This window comes from Schistocerca nitens, chromosome 11 (genome assembly GCF_023898315.1).
Source record: "Schistocerca nitens isolate TAMUIC-IGC-003100 chromosome 11, iqSchNite1.1, whole genome shotgun sequence".
NCBI lineage: Eukaryota > Metazoa > Arthropoda > Insecta > Orthoptera > Acrididae > Schistocerca > Schistocerca nitens.
The window spans coordinates 107,945,040-107,963,145 of record NC_064624.1 but is presented as its reverse complement, the minus strand read 5'-3'; the positions used below and the strand labels follow the sequence as shown (position 1 = coordinate 107,963,145).

Genomic DNA, 18,106 nt, shown 5'->3' with positions numbered 1-18,106 from the left:
GACTCAAGTGCGCATGCTGCTAAAATGAATCTAATGTAAACAGTTGTGACTTCACGCTCATAGGAGGCAAATTGTAATGAAGCATTGCATGGTCTTCCTAAAGCCTTTGACACATTTTACTGTTGGCATACGCTTGCATGAGCACTGTGTGTTGTCGTCGTATATGGCGCATTTCCTTTCTATTTTTGTTTTTTCACTCGTTTATGTTTTATTGTTGAAGTATTATTCTGCATTAGTGGGATACAGTAATATCCTTTGTTTGAGTATCGGTTCTTACCAGTCAAAATTACAAAAATTTAACTGAAAACTAAAACAATGAAAAATTCCCGGAATTCTAAAAAATTCCTAGGTTTTTCCCGGTTCGTATACACCCCGATACTGTTTAATTTCATCTTTTACTGGGGAATGAACAAGTGTGCTATAGCCTGCATACATGTTGGTTCTACAAAAGCTGGTGGCCAGTTTTGTAGCTTGCAAGTTTATGCAGAATATTATCCCCTCCTACAGCTACCCTTCAGTTTGCTTGTTCTTTTAGTAGTACCCAGGATACCATATAATTATGGAGACGTGTATGTGGGTACTACTAAAAGAATGGTTGAAAGACAACTAGAAGAACAGAAGGGCAACTGTGGAAGAAGAGAAACTGACACATCAGCTGTTGTAGATCATGCTTTGCAGCCAGGTGATCACAGATTTCATTTGATAAGACTCCGGTACTGGCAGCTACAAGTGGATACTATGAAAGGCTATATAGAAGTGATATACTAACTTAGTAAATGCTCCAACAATTATAATCAGGGAGGAGGAAAAAAAGGGCTCTGAGCACTATGGGACTTAGCAGCTGAGGTCATCAGTCCCCTAGAACTTAGACCTACTTAAATTTAACTAACCTAAGGATATGGATATAATAGAGGGAAACATTCCACGTGGGAAAAATATATCTAAACACAAAGATGATGTGACTTACCAAACGAAAGCGCTGGCAGGTCGATAGACACACAAACAAACACAAACATACACACAAAATTCAAGCTTTCGCAACCAACGGTTACTTCATCAGGAAAGAGGGAAGGAGAGGGAAAGACGAAAGGATGTGGGTTTTAAGGGAGAGGGTAAGGAATCATTCCAACCCCGGGAGCGGAAAGACTTACCTTAGGGGGAAAAAAGGACAGGTATACACTCGCACACACACCCATATCCATTCGCACATACACAGACACAAGCAGACATTTGTAAAGGCAAAGAGTTTGGGCAGAGATGTCAGTCGAGGCGGAAGTACAGAGGCAAAGATTTTGTCGAAAGACATGTGAGGTACGAGTGGCGGCAACTTGAAATTAGCGGAGGTTGAGGCCAGGCGGATAACGAGAAGAGAGGATATACTGAAGGGCAAGTTCCCATCTCCGGAGTTCTGACAGGTTGGTGTTAGTGGGAAGTATCCAGATAACCTGGACGGTGTAACACTGTGCCAAGATGTGCTGGCCGTGCACCGAGGCATGTTTAGCCACAGGGTGATCCTCATTACCAGCAAACACTGTCTGCCTGTGCGAATGGACAGTTTGTTGCTGGTCATTCCCACATAGAAAGCTTACACACACATCCATGCCCGAAGCAGGATTCGAACCTGCGACCGTAGCAGTCGCGTGGTTCCGGACTGATGTGCCTAGGAGGAGGAAGGTGTGAAACTAAATGGTATCTGGATTCTGGTGCTTGAGAAGATGTGTGCCAGTTCTCCACCAAGGGGTGATAGCAAATGGGTAAGCCACGTCTCTGCTCGGGAGCATGCAGAAATCGAATTTGCTTCAGATAGTAGTGAGCCAGGATGTGCATCGGACATTCAAAAAAGCTAAGGGCCCTCCCAAAGATGTCCTAATAGGGACAAACTGTCAGGTTTCAATAACAAAGCCATTTGAATGTGGCGTAAAAGTGTGGAACATTGAAGAGATTTCCGACTGTGAAGATTTACATTTTACAGTTACTGGACGGAACGTCAATCACTAGATTTCTGTTTAAATTGCAAGAGGGTGCAATTTCTTGGAGTGCCACTGCACAGCCCACATTATTCTATAAACTGCTGAGTCTGAATACCAGGCACACTGGCTGCAAAGTCTAGGAAGAGAAATCTCTTCACTCTCTGAAAGTGGCCCACTTAAACTTTTCTGTGATAACAGTGATGTGACTGATTTATACAATGTAAGTAGTTACAGTAGACAAACCACATATCAACACTAGATATCATATTATTAAAGAAAAAAAATGGACTCGATTCGCATTGTAGTAAAAAAAAAATCCAACTGAACATATGCTCACCGATATGTTGAGGAAATCTGTCTCAAGGATACAACATAATCGAGTGATTAAATAAGTTAGACAAAGTACAAAAATCCTAGAGGTATTGATTTTAATGAGCATGGTGTAAAGGAGGAGATAGGTCTCCACTAGGTTTATGTATTCTTTCGCGAGATACCTGTGTGCTCAGGAAAACTTTGGTGAAAACTCACACTTCACCTGCAAAAAGTAGCAAAAGTCATTAAAAATGATAATACAAGTAGTCCACTTATTGTTGAAACAGTCAATGGGATATTTCAGTTAAATCTTGTTAACTATATGTGATAGGATAAAGAAATGAACAGAAACATGTACACGCTGAATTTTCTTTATTAAGATGCTTCAATTTCCACAACACTATAAGAAGTACCGAGCCTGACGTGTTACTCTCTCTCTCTCTCTCTCTTTTTTTTTTTATGGCGAGTTTCCCCAGTAGGCCTATAAACCGTGATACACACACATGCATGCACAAGAACTGAGGACAGATAAAGTCAGTTTTTATTTATACAATAAGTGTGATCAGAACAACTATTACAGTATGTGTGATCAGAACAACTGTTACAGTATGTATGGTCAGAATCAACATGCACAGTCAACACATCACTGTCAGATTGCATCATTTGATCTGCAACAATAGACTTCTCAGCAAGAGTTGGTTTTCTTATAATGCTCTTTATATGGATTTTAATCTGATCAGGTATTTCCTGCACTTTCACTTTTCCTTTGCTAGCACAATGCGCACCTTCCCTACTGAAACCAGAATTAGTGCGTGACAGCCAATGGTCCACTTCTTTTTCCAGTGTACCCACTGTTTCCATATCCAACGAATCTACGCGATTTACGAGGACCTGTAATTTAGTTTTTAACTGTGTCTTCTGGGGAGCAGTTTCATGAAAAGCAGTTTCCTCATCATTTTCTCTTTTAATAGGTGGCAAAATGACAGATGCCTCTCCAGTCACTGTAGTTTCCGTGTGGTATAACACCAATTCCGTATGCTTCGGAATAACCCCACGATTTAACCTATGCCGAGAGAAGTTTACAAAATCGGCTTGGAAAAAATGATTTTCACACACAGAATAAGAACCACAGTCAATGTCTTCAGCTATATTACAAATTAGTTTCCACTGTTTTAGCAGCTCACTCTTTGATGGAGCTGGGAATTTGTAAAAATGTCTATTTTGATGTTTTATGCTTGTGTTTATATTTGAAAAATAACCACTTCTACATCCAGGAAACTTACATGAGTATTTCAATCTTAAACCAGAATTTTTCTTTCCCGTATGATCCATCTTCACTTGTCTGTTATTATAATCAAAAATTCTGAAAAAAAAAGAAAGTAAATTCAGACCACCATGGATGACAAATTAATTTAACACAGTTTTCTTTAGTATAATTTCACAAATCAATTTAATTTTTGTTAAAATGTTGTGACTGTTCTGCTCCGGTTATTATTATGAAAGGCAAAACTTCTTTTAGGTATGATTTACCACCCTCTTTTCATATCTTAATGAAACAGTTATTTGTACACATGGAAAAAGAATATGCCACGTAAAGATATATTGATCACTGAGATGGAAGAAATGGAATGCCGAGGTTTTTTTTTTTTTTTTTTTTTTTTTTTTTTAATTAGGGGAGTGGGAGCTGCGGAGAATGGTGATACATTTAAACTGATAAATTTCAGCAGTGGTGGGGGTTAGTAATGAACAGGTAGTGGAAAAGTGGTTATGTATTTATTTAATACTACCGCATCTTAACAATGAAGGTACATGCAACTCTCCCGTACTGACAAGATATTGGTTATTGTCACTACGTAGGCTTATGGCTCGTAATTTTGGTGACGTGCTATTGCTACAAAGCAAGGTGAAAAAATAATAAAAAAATCTCATTTGTACTACATTTCCATACATTCTGTTAATAATTACAGTGTGAGCATGCATTCAACATCACGGCATGTGGTTCCAGAACAGATCTGTAATGCAAATCCATTGAACAGTACTCCTCAAACAGTGGAATTTATAACACTGATAATTGCAATATTTAAGCAAATATCACTACATATCATGTTATAGACCAAATCCAAGTACATATTATGATAAAAAGTTAGTGCTATAAATATATATTTTAAACCATAATACTAGATTATGCCACACATTACAGGGGAGAGGAGACGATCTAAATGTGCGCATTACAGAAGCATCCAATTCCACCCATCTGCTTTGACCCACAAAGTCCCAACATGGCAGACACCCGTACTTTCAGCATATCCAATATGGCGACCATAACATTACTGCATACACACGCGATCAAAAATAAAAACGACATGTGAATAGTTCACTCCAGCAACACAATGAAGCTAATGGGACAACTATGGGAAGTAGGGTGCTTAGGAAGGCTACAATCTAAATATACAATTAAAAAAGAACAGCGCCACCCAAAAACACACATTATCCACAAGGTCTAACAAACAATTTTCAAATATATCTAAAAACAAAGATGTTGTAACTTACCAAACGAAAGCGTTGGTATGTTGATAGAGACAATAAATATACAAACACACATACAAATTTCAAGCTTTCGCACCCCACGGTTGCTTCATCAGGAAAGAGGGAAGGAGAGGGAAAGACGAAAGGATGTTTCCCTCTATTATAGTCATATCATTAATTTGAATGTTTCCCTCTATTATATTCAAACAATTTTCAAAGTACAACATAATGCTCAGAAACATAAAAAGCCACAGGAATTGCATATTCCACTTTACCTATATAGCTCAAACAAAATCGTAAATTTCACTTTACCTATACAGCTCAAACGAAGACCTCGATACCAAAAAACCAATGTACACTACTGCAAAATATGGTATCACTGACTTTACTACACAATATTGCTAACTTCACTAGACCTACATAACTCAAATGAAGTACTCAAACCGCAGAACCCAAAAATAAATAAAAAATCCCAGTACCACAGATTCCACATAACCTATACAGCTTAAAAGCAACCAACGATACCAAAAACCAACACATAAATCGAGAAACCAGAACACCCATATTCATCAGACAAAGTACAGTACAAAAAAAAAAAGTTATAAAGCTAAAGCAAACAAAGAATAAAGGGTGCATTAAAATCAAAATAAAAAATTTACTTACCAATCAAAGCCATCAACAAATAAAATTAGGTTGATGTGAGCACACGCGCGCACACGCACACGCACACACACACACACACACACACACACACACACACACACACACACACACACACACAAAATCCTCCAAATACACCCCAGCCCTGAACCTACCTTCCTTAAACCAACTCTGTCCCACCTAACACCAGTCGTAATCAGAACACCCACACACAAAAAAACAGTGGTCTTAAACACACACCATCTACCCAAAACCTGCCCCATTACCTCACAAACTATATGAACAACCCCCCCCCCCCAAATTAACACCATTGGCCTGTACATCCCATCCACTGCTACAAGCAATACTCATCTAAATGAGACTTCAAATAGGAACAGCATCTCTTCCCTCTCCCTATCACAGATCTCATGATCCCCAAAACCTCTCTATAGCATTTGTGCAAAATCCAGTGTCATAATCCTTAGACTTGGTATTATGATTTACCACCAGAAGGTCATACTCCACTTGCCCCAAACCACTCTAAGACAAAAATGCATCCGACATTGCAGCAGACCCCTCCTCAAAGCTTTCTTCAGTCAACCCCACTAGTTTCCAAACTCAGACTCGTCAATTTCCACTTCCTCTGCAGCTGCCCCCCCCCCCCCCCCAAACTTAAAATAAATATACCCTCGACATGCCATTTTGTAATATGATGACATGGTTGGACACCGTTGGCTGTTATTTGAAGACAAATGTTGATGGTGTAGAGACGGCAACCAGCTACAAATTTATTTTATGTTCCTTTATTCAAAAGGTACCGTTACTGGTTTCGAATCACTACAATTCATCGTCAGATGGCTTTTGTGCTTTCATTAGAACTTGTGGTGCATTTTTTACTGATTAGTTGTCATGAAATGCCAGTTTGGAGTACTTTTTTTCATAGTTTTCATCCAGCAGACAACGTTCGTAGTTTTTACCACACTCCCATCATTGCACACATAAACTTCTATAATTGAACGCTTCAGATTTCCCATTGAATACATCTCCAGCCCATTCCTACCATTGCACACGTACATTTGTATCACTGAGCACTTCATATTAGTCGCAGAATAGACTTCTAACATGCACCGCATGTTTTGATAGATACAAAGTAAACACTTTGTATCTACAAATTAAACACTTTGTATCTATCAAAACACGCGGCGCAAGTCTGCTCTGTGACTAATACGAAGTGCTCAGTGATATAAATTTACATGTGCAACAGTAGGAATGTGGTGGAGATGTATTCAATGGCAAATCTGAAATGCTCAATTATACAAGTTTATGTGTGCAATGATGGGAATGTGGCGAAAACTACGTACACTGTCTGCTGGATGAAAACTCTGAAAGCAAGTACTGCAAACCGGCATTTCACAACAACTATTCAGTAAAAAATGCACCACACTTGCTAATGAAAGCCACCTGACAATGGACTGTAATGATTTGAAACTGGTAACGGCACCTCTGGAATAAAGGACCTTAAAATAAATTTGTCGCCAGTTGCCGTCTCAACGCCATCACCATTACTTTCAACATATTTCCCTACAGCAAAAACCAATCTAACACACTTTTCACAATCACTCCCATAATAAGTCAGTAAAATTATCTCCTTCACGGCCTGTCTCTCGAAGTAGGTCCCACGTTGAATTAATCTCCAAATATTTATCACGGCAACATCTCCACGTGTATAAGCCCGTGGCCCAAGAGTGTTGGACTCTATCAACTTCATACTCTCACCACAAAAATGACACGTCACGTAATCTGCACTCAGTCCGTACAGTTGGAAGAATTCAATCATAATCATGCCATTGCCCAATGCAACACAGAGAGAATAACCATTGGATTTATCAGTCATATCCATTGCTAGTGAGAAACAAAAAACCACCATTACATTTTGTTCCACAGAACACGCAAAACCAATCACATCTAATAAAAAAACGACTTATAAACCACAGAACAAATAAACTAAAATGGTGACAAAGCATTCTCTTCCGAAAACAAGTTTACACAATCATTACCCAGAGTCAAATGACTGAATACCACACACGACACAAACAACTTCAAAATCTCAACATCTACAACAAGAGGGCACCAACAAATACTACAACACAACATCACAAACACACACAAATCCTTAAACACCACACCAAAGTGACATCACACACCACACCACACCACACCAGCATTACATCACGGATCAAAGCAGGTGGCTGGAATTGGACACTTCTTGTGACCCCAACTACAGGCTACCATATTGTTAATAATCAAATAATTGAAATAGCCCTGAAATTGTACTATAGCATGTGCACTTCAATGTTATGAAGGATTAAATAATTTAAAAGCAATCTATTCATTTAAAATAATTTATTTCGAAAAACATTACAAAAATGCCAAACTTTTTCTTGAGTCAAAATACAGTCTACCTTCAAATTAAGAAGAAGTATTTAAAGCACAAGCTTTTTGGAATAATCACAAATGTAAATGTCAATGTCTACCCCCCAAAGCTCAGTATGCACCCCCGTATGGCACCGGATACTTCAAATCCAAGTTTCTCCGCTGGTGTCCATTGAGAATGCATGTTCCACCTTTTCCAGAAGGTGTACAGATCACTTTGCTCATCATCTAGGGGAAGTCCATTATTGCACGATTCAACAGATGAAAACACTTTCTTCTTTTTCCACAGATTTTTTATTTCTTTTGCCTTTTTTACACAATTTTTCATTCTGCTTCACTTTTGGATCAGAAAAAAGCAGCCCTTTCTTCAGCGGTGTCGTCGAGTATCTCGAGAAGTATCGACCGCCGCAGTGATACTGCACACACGGCATAGTGGTATCACGAGGTCCCGATGAGATGCTAGGAAGAAGCCGTCCCTCTCGTAATTTTGAGGCACCACTGCCCTGAAGCTGCATCTCCAGAGGTCAGGAGGACAGTTCTGTTCGGGGTCAGATCCTGCCCACTTCCAGGAAGCTCCTGTCAGAGTAACATCACCGTGCTACCCAATCGCAGTGACACAGCCCGTTCGACCGTCGGGAAGCGAAGAGACTCCCGTTTCCTGTGAATTGTGCCTATGCGCCAACACTGTCAGAACTGTATCGACAAGTGTCTAGGAACTTGTATCTGCTAGTGGCTGCAGTAAAGCTCCAGTACGGCTACTCTGAACTTGTGTCGATTCACCACTCAGTGATGGTGACTCATTTAGTGCATTCTCAACTGCAAGTCTACACGTGCAGTTTCTTAGCCGCGGCCTGCGAGTTAACAAGCATTGCGCTCCCATTTAAATATACAGCCGAAAGAGTAAGTCTACAGGAATTGTGAAATGAACCCTGTCGTCCAGGACTGCGAGTCACAAAGGGCACAGATTCACCACCAGATGGGGAAATTCACGGGCGTCTATTGTCTACCGAGGCCTAAGTGCTGTCGTGTGCGAGTGAGACAGAAGAGAACCTACGTTCTAGGGTAACCCAGTAGAAGCCGTTTGTGGCCGAGGAGACGTAGCAGTGTTAAATATGGCGGACCTAAGATCGGCTGTAAAGGGAAATACTTATGGAAACTATTTAATTCTATAGTAATGCAGGGAATTAAGCCACAGTTATTTTAATCTACCATCCTTCATAAATTTTCATGGTGATCCCAATAAAACTTGAATATTGATCATATCTATAATAGTTTAGGGTTTACTGTTAAAGTGAAATTAGAAAGTTTTGTAACAAAGACCTGAATGCTAAAACCTGACTGCTTTGGTCGATCGTAACGATCGACATTTCGTATAGAAACTCATCATTAACATAACAAACATTGTAAGTATCAACTCTGTAACTTTATTTGTTTAAAAGATATAGTAAACTTAAATTATCAGTATTTTCAGTTAAGCATCAGATCATCATTTCCCCCACAAAACACAATGAACGGTGACAGCATGACACCTTACTGAATCATTAGGTAGTAGAATATTTGTTGTAAGGTTTAGTGCATAATAGTTACTTTTGTTTTTTATTTATTTATTTATCTATCAGAAAGCACATTGGTACAAGGCTACTAGTCGTGGCATTCAAAGCTAAGAAGTAAACTGTATTGGTTTTATGTAAAAGAATTTAACATTATTATGTAATGGATATTATTGTTACTTTATTCAGAACGTGAAAGTGGTCATGCTTTGATTATTTAAACATGTTGAAATGTAAAATAATGTAGAATAAGCTGTAGCCAATCGGATGGACGGCTTCAGGAAAGGGAACTGCCCTAGTCAGTTGAGCAAGGATATTCGGAGCGCGGGAAATGCGGCTGGGGACGGGCAGAGGGAGTACTGGGGCAGACGCGAAAGCAGACAGTTTGGCTGGAGACACCAAAGTGTACAGTTCATATGCAGACGCAAAAGCGGACCGTTGGACTTTAGGCAGATAGGAAGTGAAATGACAGAAAATTTCGCATTGTGTGGTATCACAGGACTTAGTCTCTGTGCAGTGAGCAGCCATGCGCCTGGTGTGAACTTTAACTTTCCATGTAGATAACTTGTATTTCGCAATGAGATTGTGAATGATCCAACTGTGTCAAATGGATATGCACTCGAATGTAACCGTAACTCTAAATCCGACCACTTTCACTTTTAGTTTGCTTTCTGAATAAACATTTTTCTAACCAAATCACAACTAAGTGGCCTACATCATTTATGGGTCATTAATTTAGTTCCTGATATTATTATTACTAACTATCTATGACGGTAGTATCTGTTCCCGAAAGAACAGTTACCGTGGATGACCATGCAGCTTTGCTAGAAATGAAATGACAATTAAATGGACACCCTAGCTGCAAACAGGCGTTCATGTACTTCATTGGGGACATGTTGAAAATGTGTGCCCCGACCGGGACTCGAACCCGGGATCTCCTGCTTACATGGCAGACGCTCTATCCATCTGAGCCACCGCGGGCACAGAGGATAGTGCATCTGCAGGGACTTATCCCTTGCACGCTCCCCGTGAGATCCACATTCCCAACATGTCCACACCACTACATTCGTAGTGCGCCTAATAGATGTTTGCCCATCATGCTCATTACTCGTGGCAGATTAATCTATTAGGCGCGCTACGAATGTAGTGGTGTGCACATGTTGGGAATGTGGATCTCACGGGGAGAGTGCAAGGGATAAGTCCCTGCAGACGCACTGTCCTCTGTGCCCGCGCTGGCTCAGATGGATAGAGCGTCTGCCATGTAAGCAGGAGATCCCGGGTTTGAGTCCCGGTCGGGGCACACATTTTCAACATGTCCCCAATGAAGTATATCAACGCCTGCTTGCAGGTAGGAGTGTCCATTTAATTGTCATTTCATTTCTAGCAAAGCTGCATGGTCATCCACGGTAACTGTTCTTTCGGGAACAGATACTACCGTCATAGATAGTTAAAAATATGGGTTCCCGGCCTTTGACCTTCTTGTGCGAACGCACACGCTATGCCCGAACTCGTACGGGGCTTGGTAGATTAATCTGCCACGAGTAATGAGCATGATGGGCAAACATCTATTAGGCGCACTACGAATGTAGTGGTGTGGACATTTTGGGAATGTGGATCTCACGGGGAGCGTGCAAGGGATAAGTCCCTGCAGACGCACTATCCTCTGTGCCCGCGGTGGCTCAGATGGATAGAGCGTCTGCCATGTAAGCAGGAGATCCCGGGTTCGAGTCCCGGTCGGGGCACACATTTTCAACATGTCCCCAATGAAGTATATCAACGCCTGCTTGCAGCTAGGGTTTCCATTTAATTGTCATTTCATTATTATTACTGTTATTATATGTTATGTTAACCTTGTATTTTGCAAACTTGCCATCAGCCAGACAATGTAACCAAAGGGCCAAAAGTGTCTAATTTACAGCGTGTAATGCGACACATGTGGTTCAACCCCTAGACGAGTTTGAGACAACACATTTCGACGAAGAGGAACCGCATGTGAGCTCGAACATCTTTGGGATGTTAGATCGCAGGCCAAGCCTGGCAAGCAAAGATAAGTTTCGTTGTAATTAATAAAGTATTATTTATTTGTAGTGATCTAATTAACTGTGTTACTACTAGCCATCTCGAAGTCCGAGAAGTTGGACACACCATCTTACTCTTCACTGATCTATCCGATGCATGTGCGAATTGATTTACAGTGATCCTGTAATCGAACAAATTTTTAAAGCTTTCGAACCTCTGTCGGACGTTTTCTTTCTAATGCAGCACAAGTGCTTAAGTCTTTCATGTCTGAGGAAAGGATAACTGTGAATACGGTGGGGCTGCTTGCTGCTAAAGGTCCTGGTTGATATGATAAAGTGAGAGAAGGTGCGTCAGCAGAGTTTGACAGCAGTACGATAGAAAAAGGCAGTGAGCTTCCTGCACAGAAGCTAGAAAATCAGCATCAGTGAAAAGGTGTTTATTCAGTGGGTCAATACCAGTCACTTTAAAACCACTTACTGCATCTGACCAGTTTGAAACTTTCAGATAAGCTTTCCTGAAAAGTTCCATTACCTCATACGGTATAAGAGTTTTCTTGCTTCCTCACTATAGTAGGGCTTAAATGATCCTAAGAAAGTTTCATCTAGGGGCTGGAGCTAGTTTCTTGGTTGAGGTGGCAATGACATTATGTAAATTTAGTTCATCCTGGCATTATGATTCATTTCAGGGTTGTGAACAAGGCAGTAAAGCTAGTCTAAAATGAGGAGAATGGATGAATCTTTAATTGCCTTAACCATTTTGATGAAGTAGTCAGACCATTCTGGAAATATGTGATTCTGAACCCAACCAAATGAGTGGTCTCAGCCAATATGTACAGGAGAAGCTCCTTTTATCAACCAGTCTGACATTCTAAACCTGGGAAAAATAATATAAGTAGGACTACAGTATCCTGATGCACTCATACAAGCTATGAATGTGATAGCTGAACATCTTTCGGCAATGTAAGGGCTGCAACTTGAAATGTTCCTTTTTTTGCAATTACTTGGTAAGGTTTCCTTTGCACAATACTCAAATGTATCATCAATGTTATATATGTGATCTGTTGGATAGTGCTGTTTATTGTAAGCCTCTTCTAATAGTTCATAAAAAGCTATGACATTCTATTTGTTCAAACCCAATGCTCTTGAAAAATACATGCCACAGGACTTACAAATTGATAGGCGCAATGAATGGCGATTCAGAAACAGATCTGCCCAATTACTACCAGCTTCGTTAGTGGTGAAAGGTGCATTAATGCTATTCTTCTCAGATAAAACAAATTCAATTTGTTTTCAATCAGATAAAGTAAAACTTTTCATCCTTGGTAAACACATAAGGAACAAGTTCTTCCAGGCGTGATCACCGGAGTACGAGGGGCTTCTTTTGCTTAAAGTTTGCAGAGTAGAGTGACGTACACTACAAACATTTTTGGAGTTAAAAAGTTCCCATTTCATTTGCCCTCTCAGCAGTGATCGCGTCATCCATCTCAAAAGGGTCCCAATGTCTTCCTTTTTCCTTTGGACTGGTATTTATGCTTGGGATATGTCATCTCAAAACAATGAAAAGGGTGTTTTTTATTTATTTATATTTAAACTAAAATTATGGGAATGCAAATTGGTCCAAATATATGGGAGTGTTCATAATTAGACTCATTATGGCAGCCAGATTTGTGCCACACTCTGATTCTCAGAAAATGATCATGACAATCATTACAAAATGTAGGTAAGAAAGTGGCTAACAGCTAATTCAGCTGTAAGTAAAATAGTTCTATAAACAAACTGTATGCAGACATAAGTCAAAAACTGAGTTTTTCAAATGTGAAAATAAACTGCACCCAAGCATTACAAGTTCCATCAATTAACTGTTTATAGGCAATATGTACTGGTGGGACCCCAGGCCTCCTAGCTCATATTTAGATCAGCACCCATATTTGAACCTTCTCCTCTAACACATTAATGATTTTTTTTACGTGTCATTTCAGCAGCAAGATGCACTTTTTAACTAGAAATACGGTCATGCCATCTGCAGAATATCAAACAAGGGAAGAAAAAAAAAAAAAAAACACAGTTTGGACAACACCATTGCAGATCAACTGAGCAGCATGTAACGACATTCAGTGAAGCACAGTTCAGTTCCAACTTTCAAGTTCGCTAGTGTACTACTAACTTATCGTGCTCATGCAGTAGTGAATTATGTATAACTAAGAGTTTACTAAATGGAGAAGCATTCAGCATGGTGAAACACGTCCACAGTAAACACCAAGTACAAGCTTGTACTTTGATGTAGAATATGTCTGCTGTGCAATAGTTCCTGTCACAATAACTATTTATTTTATCATTAAGATAACACAACACACTAAGTGGTGAAAAACGACGATATTCAATGCAGAGTTACATACTCATTCGGTGACAAGACGTAATTAAGTTGGATTCCAATTCTGTAAAACCTGCTAACACACAGTTCTGCATTAAATTCAAGAAAAAGCGAAAAACTGGTGTAAACAATAATAATGTGTAATAACAGCAATATACTTACAACACAATTAATTCGAGAAATACACACACACACGTCTTCGTCATCAGGAACAAATACATGCGACTCCAAAAACGAAACAAACATAAACATAAGAATTATTTACATCACTCAACATCGTGCATTTAAAAAATTAGCAGAATATCTGCAACACACTTAAAAGGCAATTTAATAAAGACGATACACACAAGAAGCAGTTCACATTAGCAAATTTGCCCCTGTCCGTGGTGTATAAACTGCTGTCAGCTGTTATGAACGCAGCAAAAACAAATATTGAAATGCTTACAATATATCAACCAATAACAAATCGACATGACAAAACTTGCAGCGCTCCAAGTGGCGTGTCAGCAAATTTCAATTCCCTGAAAGAAATGCTTTGGCTGCATTGGTAGATATTTCCCATTACATATGTTCTCAAAATTTCACTGCGCTGCTTCAACCGTGAGATTTTGTTGACAAACTGGGCTGGTACATTTGCACGTTTGTTTGACAATCGCGTGGAAATCAGACGACGAATTTAACAAAGAAATTTTAACGTGTACACGGACCTTAAAACAGATTGTACTGTCGTACGCTTTCATATATTTTATAAAACGTCTTTTATGAAATAACTTTGAGGAAGTAATTCCTGGGAGGTCTACAAAAGAGTCACAGAAAACTACTTTGATTTGTATAGTAGCATATCTTTATGATGAAATGCATTGGATCGAATATTCGAGAACAGGAAGTAGGTCACTCGTAAGACATAGGGACATTACTCAGTAGGGTAGAAAGGGAATTGGTATTTCCTCGCTGCACTTTTGTGTATGGAATTTCTTAATATCTGCGAAGCGTTAGATCTTATAATGTTCAGCTAATGTTTTGATTGGGTTTCATTTAAATTTGAGTACGTTCCTAGAGATTTAAGTGTATAGATTACTTTAGTCAATACCGTTAGTTACTGACAAAAAGATGCCAGTGTGCTGTCCTTTACGTGTAGCCGTTATATGTTCGAGTAATATGAACAGAAGCATGGAAGCCCATGCGTTTTTGAGGTTTGTAATTTACAAATTAGGTATAATAGTAGCAAGAAACGTCTCGTGATTTTGAGCCAATGTGTTTAATGGCGTCGATTGCGTAATAGTTCCTTTAAGGGATTTGAGGTTGAAATAATAAATTACAAAAATGTTAAGAGGTTGATTTCTACAGGCTCTTAATTTCGTTGATCATGTGTATGTTTAAGTAGCCTCTTTTTATGATATTGCTTTGATTTTGTACAGCAAAAAGGGCTTCTTGGTGAAATCGTTTGGCACTGGAGACAAAGTAAAGCTTCCTGGAACAGCCCCAGACAAACCTAATTGTTATGAATTCGGAGTGACATACGAAGAAATATACCAAGATCTTCTCCTCAAAGATAAATCTTTGTATCCTTTGACATCTGTTAATGAAACTAGGAAAAATGAATACCTCCTCGGATTTTTTTTAAATTTCACTCATAAAATTTGCCAGTGATGTGTACTATTTTCACGCGTGATTGGTGACTGATCGTATGTTTCCTTTGCTCTCGCTCACATGTTTTGTTTTATAGGTCAAGGCTGCTGAAATGCGGTGGCTGGTTCGTGGGAACTTCGACACCACATTGGCCACAGTCATCCAGCTGTTCTGGCAGACGTTATAATTAAGTTTACCTATTTCTATTTTAAAATTTTATTCCTAGTATAATTTTTTACTTAGTATAGCATTACATGAGATCATGTATTGCATCAATAAAAAAAAAGTCTGTGAATAATATCTTATAATTTATTTTACAGAACACCTGTACTGCATTAAGAGGGGTGGGTGACTGCTGGTTTGTATGATACTACATGCATACACATGGCAGAAATGTAGAGCTCAAAATTCCAAAACGACATTTTCTGTTAACATATTTACACTCAGATACACGTAATCTGCCTGTGTATGCTCATGCATGAACTGATTTCTTTGTGGGATTGGGATGAGGGTATCTCACGTGAAGTGACTTGTTTTTATAGGAAAATGCTTAAGTTTAAGTGAGTAAACTTAAAACAGTTGAACAAGAAGACAGTTGACATTTTAAGCATATAAAATTGGTAATCAACTGATATACATAACAAGGGAGAGTAATGTAATCTAAATATGCACACAGTTTAAACGAGAAAATACTGCTTATATAAGTGTGAACAGTATCAAACTTGGATACAAATCGACAATCATCTCGGAGATGTTTGAGATGCATCATTTAATTGGAATGCTAAAAACCATAGGATTCTACAGTGTAATTACTTGAAGGTGAAGCTAGTTATGTAGAGCCTATATTCAGCAAACATATTAACACTTTTGGCGTTATTTTTCTCAGTGGTATGAATGGCTGTGTGTGTGTGTGTGTGTGTGTGTGTGTGTGTGTGTGTACTACTATTAGTTATAAGGTAACGATATTTTATAATCGGTGGAGGCTTTGGCGGTCTGCAGTTATCTATAGTAAGATAGGTGAGGTGCTGATCGGAGAGATTTTGGTTTTTATTGATGCTGCTAAATCTGATTTGGACAGAGTATGCTGTACGGTGGACAACTCCCAGTAGGTGGTACAGTAAAAGCATAATTCACCCACCTGAACATATTCTTGTGTTCATGTAGTCACTGCAAAGGATCAGATTGTGGTGCAAGAATGCATAAGGCATATTCCCAGTTTAGTTGCGTCCAAGAAAATCAATGTTTTGCTGTGGCAAGATTTAGTGCAAAACACAGGTATTGAAGCGAACAACGTAATTCAGTTGACAAATATGAAAAGATCCACAGGGAGTTATTTTTGTTTATGGTACAGAGTGGCATGGCAGAAGAGTAGAAACTATTGGATTGAGGTTTGCCTTAAATTACAGTATCATATTCATGTGCAGGAAAGCATTTAACTGTAGTAGTAACACCTTGTTAAGAAGAGGTAGAGATCCAGGTGAAAGTATTGAAGCTAAAGCATTATTTTTAAAATCCAGGGTGTTCTAATAGAGAACTGTTTTGTTGTATGTGGAGATTAATTAGATTTTATCCTTTTAGGATTAAAAATGTTATCTCAGTTCAAATGTATGAAAACTAGGTGCCATTCTTTTGAAATATCTAGTGTATTCAAGGAGGACATAGTTAATTGTTGCAAGGCAAAATTACTTAGTGGTATTTAGTGTCTCAAGAGTTTTTAGTGAGCAGTTGAATCAGTGTTACTTTAGGTCTTGTATTAGGAGGGAGCAGGATGAAAGCAAATAATGTGTGCAGTTTATTTATTAGTAGTTTGACAATGGAGAAAAAAAAGTTAGCTTAAAGTAGAGGTGAAGATGGTCATTCTTTTAGACACAAGTGGAATCCATGGTCTCCTCACATGAGTGTGAAAGATACCTGCTAGTCATTGAATAAAAGAAATATATTGTTGTTAAAAGTGCTTATAAGACTTTATTGTGGATGTGGTTAATGAGAAGTTTCCACATTTCTGGTAAAATGCAGCTGTAGCTGATGAGTGTGCAAGCAGTATGATTATATGAATTGCTCAAATTGAAATGAGGTTGAACAGTTAAAACTATTTAAGCATTGGAAATGCAGTGAAGCAGCTACAAGCAGTAATTGAAGAGGTCACACCCAGCTCATACATTAGTGTTGTGCACTCGTCCAATATGCCATTGGTGGTTATAGTGGTAACTAACTTTGGGAAGATTATTGTAAAAATGTTTTATTGAACATAGTTTTCTGTTTTCAAAAAGTCTTGTCAGTACTGTTGTTTCATCACTAGGCAGTGTCTCAAAGACCAGATTTGTACTACATCCACAACTCCTGATGAACTTTGCAGAACCTGGTAGGACGAAGGCTATGAAAATAGAAAAATATTTTTATATTTCTGGGTATTAGAGGCCCCTAAAAAAAATTGCTCATCTCAGGTTCTATATTGTGGTCACCAGTAACAGTTGAATGGTTTAAAACATTGTTCAAAAAACTCAGAGCTGTAAAGATGATTGTGCGCTCCTCTCTCCCAATGAGAATTAAAAGCTGATAAACTTTGTTTTTAGTAGTTATGAAAATTGTTGGTTATGCAATTCATCTACTGAGATGTGGAATATACGCTGTAATGGTTGACTGCCTTTTCACTCGTAC

The 18,106-nt window shown here is 38.8% G+C and overlaps 2 protein-coding genes and 2 non-coding genes across 5 annotated transcripts in view; 2 read left to right on the top strand and 2 right to left on the bottom strand.

Annotated features, from left to right (window-relative positions):
- Window positions 1-2,736: 2,736 nt before the first annotated feature.
- On the bottom strand, window positions 2,737-14,572 carry LOC126213330 (uncharacterized). 2 transcript variants are annotated; one of them, XM_049941022.1, is made up of 3 exons: window positions 13,982-14,571; window positions 13,845-13,892; window positions 2,737-3,645 (listed from the first exon to the last, which is right to left on the bottom strand). In XM_049941022.1, exons 1-3 carry the CDS (start codon window positions 14,038-14,040, stop codon window positions 2,817-2,819), a joined length of 936 nt encoding a protein of 311 aa, XP_049796979.1. In that variant the 5' UTR covers window positions 14,041-14,571; the 3' UTR covers window positions 2,737-2,816. The 2 variants fall into 2 exon arrangements, 1 of the variants encoding a protein (XP_049796979.1); XR_007541144.1 differs by lacking the exon at window positions 13,845-13,892 and having other exon boundaries at window positions 13,982-14,572.
- On the bottom strand, window positions 10,338-10,412 carry Trnat-ugu (transfer RNA threonine (anticodon UGU)). The gene has a single exon. It is a non-coding gene; the product is annotated as a tRNA-Thr (tRNA).
- On the top strand, window positions 11,098-11,172 carry Trnat-ugu (transfer RNA threonine (anticodon UGU)). The gene has a single exon. It is a non-coding gene; the product is annotated as a tRNA-Thr (tRNA).
- A 125-nt stretch (window positions 14,573-14,697) lies between the features above and the next one.
- The window catches only part of LOC126212964 (RNA polymerase II subunit A C-terminal domain phosphatase SSU72), a 46,907-nt gene continuing 43,498 nt past the window's right edge, over window positions 14,698-18,106 (top strand). Inside the window, exons 1-2 of the mRNA XM_049940489.1 lie at window positions 14,698-15,012; window positions 15,238-15,381. Of these exons, the coding sequence (XP_049796446.1) occupies window positions 14,930-15,012; window positions 15,238-15,381 (227 nt within the window). The 5' untranslated portion in view covers window positions 14,698-14,929. The remainder of the gene's footprint in view (window positions 15,013-15,237; window positions 15,382-18,106) is intronic.